Raw genomic sequence first — 9,687 nt, forward strand, 5'->3', positions numbered from 1 at the left:
GAAATCACAGGCAAATGGGACTAGTCAACTTATGTCTGAGGGTGGCGGGCGCAGTGGCAGTGCCCCTCAGATCTTTGCGATTAAATCTCTGAGTGGCACTGCATTTGTTATGGACAGGCGTGTAGCTTACTATTAGTCGCATGACTTGTTCGTCCCGTCACTTGATAGTATAAAAAAAATACTCCTACGGTTTTTCTTTTTTGCTCATCCTGTCTCTCACTGCGCGTATTTTTATTTATTATGAGATTAAGTACATACTATGACCAAAGACTATTACATAGAAATATGATATTTAAATAAAAGCTTGTATTAAAATATATTTGAGAAATAAATTGAATACTAAATTCTACTTTATTTTAATTTTATTATACAAATGCCTAATAAATAGAGTGTGTTTCTTTATTTTTAAAAACGTATATTTTATATTTATACTCTTTACCATTTATCAAAGGCTTAAATTGGATTGGAAATGAAAAACTTTTTCGGACATAAATTACATATATTTCTTTTTTTTCCAAACAAACTTACTCTTATAGCAGTCAACCGAGTAGGAAACCTTCATGAACATCATAATAGTGCTAAGTACATAATTTTTGATGATCGAATTTCTATTCGAAGTGAAAGGGAACGACGGCATGTGATACAACTCTAAAATCAATTTTGATTTATTTCTTTTTATTCTCATCCAGTTTTGTTATAGTCTTGCTTACGCAGAAATCCTCAGCGTCCAGGCAAACTTACTTGTCATGTTAGACATGCTGGGCAGATGGACTGCTACGAAATGCGTTGACAAAACGTACTGAAAAATATGACATTTAATAATCAATTAATTCCGGTTACAGTAGCGAAGCGTTTGTGCTAGCGTTTTACTCTGTAATAACATAGTATAATAAGACAAATAGTGTAACTCCATACAAATGTAGTAGCGCTACTAGTATGTGTGAACGCCACTCGCATGCCGCAGTGTACGGATGTACGCACACATTCATTTAATCTCACGATGCACTCGAGTAGCACTGCCCGGATCGCACGCGCTATTCATTACAGAATTGAAGCATTCGCTCGAAAAACGTTTTAAAACTTGTAAAACGTTTTTCTGTGTCAAATTTATATTTTTAATATTATACATCAATATGTCTATAAAAACTCGCATTTTACGTCATTTCATGATCATACTTCCATAATCGAGATACATAAGTACTGGTATATATAAGTTCTGCATTTGACGCAAAGGTTACTTCAGTATAACACAGTAATATTCTGATGAACACCTTAATTTTTTCAACTTCTGTTGTGGAACCCGTAGGTACACCAACATCTCGTTTAAGAGACAGGTTCTTGTCGCTGTAGCCTTATTCACTCCTTACGGTTCATAGGCAGTACCTTGAACGTTTTCTAGCTGACTACTTTGATTTTTTTCTTTATTTGTTCACTATGCGCCCTATTCATTTCTAATAGCAGTTTCTTTAATCTTCTCAGTGCCAGCAGTATATTACATGTCCGGGAAATGTTGTGTAATGGTGTGAAGTAGGTACAACTAAAATAATAATGTGACAAGCCTTTTAGTATATGTACTGCCGAAGCAAGTGACAAACCTACGCTCCGAGTGACGTGTAGGCATTGAAACGCCGAACCAGTAGGAGTTGGACTACTTGTCTCATTATAGCACTGGTACTATGGTAATAAGCCAATGTCACTCCTGCAGCGCTAGCACGACAAGGCGAGATTTGCACGAGAAGCGGCATAGAAGCGCGAGGAATTGTTTCTTCTCGCGGAATTCGCGCCCGTCGTTCTGGCGCTACTGGATAAGTATAAATATATTGGTCACTTACTTTTACAGGAGTATAACTTTCGCCACCCACTACATTTATACTATAGTTACGGTTCTTCATATAACGAGTTAAGTCGGAGACTATCAACACGTTATTACTGGGCCATTTTAAAAAAATTACGTAAATGGCCAAAATGATATCCGTTTTATTTGGTGTGTCTGCGGGTCTCCACGAATCGTATGATTTCTTTTTACATGTGTACCAAACATCTGCATTATTTGTGTCACTCTGGTGATACCATGGCGATGTATCATAAATAGCTTCGCCATTAATTTCGAGCCATTCGCCCAACAGCTGAAGCCGGTCTTTGAATATGGGCACAATGGTGCCTTCTTTTGTTGGTCCGATGTTGAGGAGTGCATTTCCTGAAAACGCCATTATGTACCATTACATACCATAGAATTAATTATATTACTTTTTACAACTTAAAAAGTAGAATATATTATTTTCTTTAGTTAAAGTTTCGACCGCCATTATTAAGTGATATTCTTTAGTGGAATGTGTGCGTGTATGTATGATATGACTGCATAGGTTTCATGAATTAAATAACAGCCGCGATCCGACCGACTTACTTGCTGTGATTGGCTGAGATCCGTCATACTTTGCATTATCAAGGACAGGTGACTACGTGTTTATTAAAGAATATGCAAACGCTTTTTACTAAATGTGCGTGTAGTTCAGTAATGAACGTAATTAGTCACCAAAATTATTAACGAAGGAAACCTCGTTAATAAATGGTGACTCAGTTACACCGATAGGCTTGAGGTTAGTCACAAAAAACTTTATATTCATCCAAAAATAGCCAAGACGTTGAGCGTCGCGTCGTCGGGTCGGCGGTCCGAGAAGAAGCTTTCGCTTCGAGCAGCGTCTTTTTTGCTCCAGTAAGCTAGTCAGAAAAATACAAGCAAGCTAATAACAACTACAAATAAAGCTTTTTGGACCGGCTTGTCGTTAAGTGTGGTGCTTCCTTAACTCAAAAACGATCTTTGCCCGCTAACTGACCCATATTACGAACTTACATTACAATATTTCGATCTGGCTACCTACTACGAGTGAAAGATTTAATTAAATGCGGAAAGACTTCTCTTCTTCTACTCTTTCTCTGAACTGTCCTATCCATTCCTCAAAATACTTTTCCAACTCCTTCACTATTAGGAGCATCAAGCTGTGGAATGACCTGCCTGAGTCGATCAGACGAGCAAAGACTATTGTCATTTAAAATCCTAGTTAAGGCTCAATACCTTAAATTATAAATTCTACTCTGCTGTCTTATTTATTGGTTTTTTTTTTCCTCTTCTGTGGTGATAATATATTTATTTGTATGTATTATATTAGTATTTAAGTATTTATGTAATTTATATGTTAGTAGATATTTATTATTTATTTCATTCATGTATTATGAGTTTAATAATAATATCATATTTATTGCGCCCTCTATTATTATTACTACTTTTAGTTTATCCTATCACCCCAAGGTTGCCTGGCAGAGATTGCTATTTAGCAATAAGGCCGCCTGTTGTACACTGTATTTTTGATTGTTTTGTATTTATGCTTGTTTATTGTGCAATAAAGAATATTGAATTGAATTGAATTGAATTGAAAGACGACAAAACGAAAATAAACTTTAGTATAGCAAATATTATTATATTCTGAATAAAAATCAGCTTACCTCCACAGCTTACGGTAGTCACGATGGTTTCTAACAACTTATCGATGCTCATAACGTCATTAGGCATCATGTTCCTTCTGAAGCTCCAAGACGTGGAATCCAAAGTGAAAGCGTTCTCCCACTTGTGGAACATCAATTTTCCTGGAAAAAAAATTATTAATTAACTATTTTTATTTTATTAAATATGTAATAAGTACCTACGAAAAAATAATTAATAATACATATTACTTTACGCTATTTTAAGGGGTAAAAATAAGGGTGTACGCTCATGTATTCGTTATTAAGAAAAACCAACAGTGACATCTAAACATGTTTGTGAAGAAATGTTTATATGTAACTGACATAATGCCAGGGACACACTTCGACACTATCCGCGTAGCAATAAATATGTGGAACATTCTAGGTCTGGGTCTATCGGATCATAAAATAATATTGGACTTTAATGTCAATTCAACATAGGTGCTTTTTAAACTATCAAATATTTAGGGAAATAGTCATATGTTTCATTTAGTGAAAATAATACTTACCGATAACATAAAACGCCTTCACCGGTTACATTGTTATTATTGCTATTATTTCGACAGCACAATACAGAACATTAAACAATAATGCTTAAGAGAACGTTGACTCACAACAAAAGTTGGTTATGATAGATAAATCATAATAATGGCTACAAGGGATCGGACACTACTTCCACTAGTTGTTGTACCTATTATATATTTATTACGTATACGATATACCATATTATTACGTATGTTGCACATAAAAATAACTGATCTATACTTAACCGCTACTTTAAATATTATTTCTATTAAATATTAAATTAATTTAAAATAAATTAAATAAATTAAAATTTTTAGTAGCAGTAGAGCTCCTTGTGAAAGACTTCGTCCAGAGTAGTGCTGCGACCTTGCCTACTTCTGCCGCCAAGCAGTAATGTCAGCATTATTGTGTTCCGTTTTTATCAACTCAAAACCGGAACAATCAACTTATGTCTCGGGGTGACGGGCGCAGTAGTAGTGCCCCCCAGATCTTTGTAATTTAAAGCTCTGTTATGGACAGGCGTGTAGCTTACCATTAGGTGCACGACTCGCTCGTCCCGTCATTTGATGTTACAAAAAAAAAATTTGAGTGTTACTTGCATTTTTAAGGTCAATAATGATTACAGAGACATTCTGCAATCGAGAGCAATGGTCATAATAATTGAATTAATACTTACTAGGATTAAACCTATCATCGCAATTGTAAAAGTCCCCATGATGACACCGCATGCCCGCACCAAATCTGTCATTAACTACTATTTCATTCTTAACAGGGCTATCATTGTAGATCCAAGTCAGAAGTTCTGTCGCTTTCCAGTAATCGTAAGTTGCTTCCCAGTCTCCGTCTAACCATAGCACCGATGGTTCATAATCAAGAATTAACTGCTTAATATCTGGTATCACTATACCGTCGACGAAATTATGAGTTGTAAAATTTCTTCTCTGATCACTCAACCACAATCTATTAAACCATTCGTACAGTGAATAGTAAACGCCAAATTTCATGTCATATTTTCTAACGGATTTTGCAAGCAATTCTACAAGGTCCTTCTTTGGTCCTATTTCCACTGCGTTCCAGTCTGGAATCCGCGATGGAAACAACGCGAAGCCATCGTGATGCTTTGTAGTAAGCACAACGTATCTGAAATTCATATTTTGTTATAGAGCCATTTAAAACTTTCACGCGAGCTACGGACTATGCCGCCCTAACCGTTTGTGATGTAAAACAACGTATTATTACGTCGTTTAATTTCTTTTATTTCATCGATTAAAGTAAGAGAATGCTATTTGATCATACAATCTTAATAGTAACGTCGTTGCTTTACAATACATCGAAAAATTAAATCTCCAGCGACACGCAGTATAGAAATTGAAAAAACCTAGCCGCGGCCTTGGGGTATCTCGCAGACCAGGTACTATCACGTCTCAGGAGAGTCCCACAAGTGGAAGCTCGTGGGTAGATAGTTTTATGGAATACCCGAGCTAATGAAGTTATGGTAACTAGGGTTTTCAACCACCTGTCCCACAAGTGGAAGCTGGGGCGTGCTATCTAGTTTTTATTTTGTCACAACGCCATCTAGCGGCAAGGCGAGTTTACTAAATTGTTTTGTGATAAAATATTTGTTAGGGTGTGGTGTAACAGTTTTATTTTTTGTTTTTAGAGTACATTTAAAGAGCTCTTAAATCTATTTCAATTTGCATTGCACCCTTTGTGAAAAAATGAAAAATGCATAATATATCTCTGCTTTTCCGTATAAATATGCACTTTTAAAATGGTTTATTTTTTACAGTCAGCCTGTGTTTCACCGGAGGTGCGATATGTGGCTCGTGATTCGTATGTCATATATTTTAAAGTTGCTTATTTAATGCAATACTAACTTTTACCGTATTATGTTGACGTAACCACATACTTATGCAAATTAACCAATGGCAAGACATTATTATACGAACTAAGTAGTTTACCATTCTCGTAAACATAAAGATATTTATTAAGCTAACGGATAATTCACGTATTTAAGTCGCATTGTTGCTCGACACGTTTCGAACCAGTCTATGGTCCTTAATCTTGAGCTTCCCCTGTTTTGTTAAAAGTGTTAACTATTTTGCTAGAGCAATGGCTTAGACATTTACTAATAAGCAATGGTTATATAAAAAATACACAATATACCTAAGGATATTGTCTAAAGCTTCTGCTAATTTATTACATGATAGAATGCATTTTATTCGATCATATAAAATCCTGAAAACAGACTAAAATAAAAGTCTAAAAAGAATTATTTAAATACAAAATATCTAACTTTGCACATAAGTTTTATATTGAGACATTTCTCTTTAAGTATAATTTCTCTGCAAGTATACAGAGAACCCACTACATTTTGGTTTCCAACGTAAGTCCCATAGTTATTAAATTCACATTTATCTAAAAATATGAATATTGTCAACAATACTAATATAACGACACGCCGCGCCGCCAGCCGCCCCGTCAGTCGCCACCGGGCGTTTGTCGACGACGTATCTGTGTAAAATTTTTTCTGCTTGTTCTTGTGTTACTGATAAAATACTAACTTTCAGCTCAGCTCCTAAAATGTAGGCTCGCGTTGAAATACCTTAGTATCAGTAGAGCTCTTTGTGGAAGAGTTCGTCCAGGGAAGTACTGCCACCTTACCTATTTCTGCCGCCAAGCAGTAATGTGAATTTTATACGTAAGGATGCTGGTGAAAAAAAAAACCTGCCCTTAAATTGTTTAAACATTGAACTCGTCGTTCGCGAACGGAACCGAAGTACCACACCGCTCCCCACGTAGCCGTCAATATGTGGGAAGCGGTGTGGTACTTAAAGCTAGGGAAGTGTGGAGGGCTCATGAGTAACGACCACGGACTAGTTTCAAACATGTCGAGCAAGAATGCGAATTGAAATATCTGTAAGTTTAGTTAATATGTCTATCACACGGTAGTTTCTATTTAAACATAAAGCTGTTGTAACTATTAAAATTAATACTCGTATTAAAAAAAAATTAAAAAATAATTAAACAAACTTGGCTCCAGCTTTGGCGAAAAGTTCTGCCCATGTGTCGGGGTCGAATAGTTCTGCTGTAAAATATGGTGCAAAGCCTTTGTATGTACCGTTGTAGCGTTCATTTTCAATAAACTGTTTTATTTCGCTGTCACCTACAACACAAGGATATATTTTGTTTTCTACATTAAGTACACATTTTAGAACAAGTACTTCACGTCAGGAATTTTGAGAGAATCTGGATTCAGGTAATTTTCATCACCATTATCAAACCATTATTATACGTCACAATACTTGGAATTGGCTCTCTTGTAAGGAGAGGGTTTTTTCAAGTTTCCAAAGGAATGTGAACCTTCTTCGACATGCAGGTTTCATCATGATGTTTTCCTTCATCGTCAACGTGAGGTACAATCAAATTGGGTAACTTTCAAGACTTTTCTCAGGTTTTTATGGATCGGGGACGCGTAGTGATGAATCTACGAGAACCCACTCCGCCCACAACACCCGGTCATTAGCACTAAAAAAATTTTAATCAATTTTATTCTTGTTTATTTACAACTTGACCAAAAAATTGACTATACCAAAATTGTTTTCACAAAAAAAGACTTAACATAATAATAATAATAAGATACTTTCATTGTATCTTCTATGGTTTCGGATTTCCGCATGCTATCCCATTAAAAAAAACACTATACTTTTACGGTGACAGCCTCATTTGGTCTTTCCATTTCATGTTTAGTGCAAATTGTTAGAGAAATCTTTAAACAAGTTTTATACGTTACAAGAAAATTCACAGTTATCTTACTTGACGTTTCGAATGTGATGGCATGTACCTGTTTAGTTGCATTTAACTAAACAGGTACATGCCATCACATTCGAAACGTCATCTTCTAAATAGCCGTTCGCCTCCTAGACTACTACCGCTCTAATAATATAGCAAACTTGGTGTTATTGAATTGCCATGGAAACCAATAAATCCCAATTACTATAGAATGACCCCAAAAGCTTTCGAAAATTCTACCCATCAATATGAACAACTTTTACTTACCCTCTGAGATCGAGAAAAACCCGTCAAACTAAATGTATACAACAGCTGTTTACTTTCCGCAGATTCAGAAGTTCTCATCGTAAAGTTGTTTTAATTGATGTATAAAATTATTTTGCACCTAAATTGATTCAGAACATGTTATAAGGAATTAAGGTGCACCTGATTTGTTAGTCCCGTCACTTGATATTATAAAAAAAAACCTAGAGTTACTCATTTTAAAATTGTGAAGTTTGCATACGTACTTGTGCGTTAATGTAAATTAATATTTAAAAAAAATCCTGTTTACCTTGGTGCCACATGTACCAGAACCATTCATTTTTATAACTAGGTACAGAATAAACTCCCCAGTGAATGAAAATGCCAATTTTTGCGACATCATACCACTGGGGAAGCGGACGGGTGTCCAGATCATCCCAGTTTGGTACATAAAACTTCTGTAATATATTTGCTTCTGTATGTAAAGTTACAGGAGCGTCTGTTGAATCTTCTTTGGCATAGGTTCGAAAGATATAACATAACAATATTAGCCACATTATAACTCTGCACTGAAAAACATTGAAGTTAATCAAGTTAGCCCACCAAGATATTGAATGGAATCAATCAGAACATGGTTCAATTCTTTACTTAAAATAGTTGCTGCAATCATTAAAATGGTTAATGCGATATTAAAATACTTGCTGCAATCATTAAAATAGTTACTGCAATATCGAAATACTTATTGCAATCGTTAAAACGGTTGCTGAAATCATTCTGCTTGATGGATTCATATATCATCCTAAACAGCATCCTGTTTATTTCCATGATGTTTATTTTCAGTGTGTGAAACTAGTAAGTATAATTTAATATTTTGATGGATTAAAGTTATACACATATGTAAAATATATCATATACATACATATTCACCTTCTATGTTGTAATGTAATTAATCCATTTACAGTTCGGCTAAGGAAGCTGTCTATTATGCATGCAATTAAGTAAGTAATAATTAATAACAGTGGTATTCGCCAAGATATACTAAATTGAAATTTAACGGTGATCAAGCAAAGTAATTTTGGCAAAGTTAATTAAGCTATGTAAAAGAAAACTTACCTGTTGATGAAATATTATATAGTTTATAATATAAAATAACAAAAAAACTTCACTGCCAAGCCACAGCAATAATAAATTTAAAATCTGATCCGGCTCAAAGTTTCAGGTAAACTTATAACAATATGCAATTGTTTCAGGCAACAGAACCAAATGACAAGTGTGTACCGCACGTGACAACAGGGTTCCGTCAAATAGTTATAAATAATTAATGTGTTGTATGCCTGAAACGTATATTATATAAACTGAATTATAATTTCAAACTGGAGCTTAAATTCCATTCTATTAGAATTGAAAGGTTATCATACTTTACATAATAAAAGTCGTTTTGAATTAGAGTTCCTGTTTCAGGTCCACGGGCGAGGAGCGTATCAAATAGTGATTGACAGTTTCAGAGTGTCACTCCCGCATCTCATATTTTTGTCGTTCAGTTTGTCATCATTGCGTAATATGTATCATTAAGTGCTCAGTAAGTTCGCCGAGTCGTCGGTCCAACTT

The 9,687-nt window shown here is 35.1% G+C and overlaps 1 protein-coding gene across 1 annotated transcript; it reads right to left on the bottom strand.

Annotated features, from left to right (window-relative positions):
• Window positions 1-678: 678 nt before the first annotated feature.
• Window positions 679-8,636, bottom strand: LOC113237088 (alpha-L-fucosidase-like). The gene is made up of 6 exons (XM_026473349.1): window positions 8,390-8,636; window positions 7,078-7,210; window positions 4,721-5,184; window positions 3,502-3,642; window positions 1,833-2,197; window positions 679-799 (listed from the first exon to the last, which is right to left on the bottom strand). The coding sequence occupies exons 1-6, from the start codon at window positions 8,634-8,636 to the stop codon at window positions 707-709; spliced, it is 1,443 nt and encodes a 480-aa protein (XP_026329134.1). The 3' UTR covers window positions 679-706.
• Window positions 8,637-9,687: the final 1,051 nt, after the last annotated feature.

Source organism: Hyposmocoma kahamanoa, unplaced genomic scaffold, assembly GCF_003589595.1.
Source record: "Hyposmocoma kahamanoa isolate Upper Pololo Valley unplaced genomic scaffold, ASM358959v1 93, whole genome shotgun sequence".
Taxonomy (NCBI): Eukaryota; Metazoa; Arthropoda; class Insecta; order Lepidoptera; family Cosmopterigidae; genus Hyposmocoma; species Hyposmocoma kahamanoa.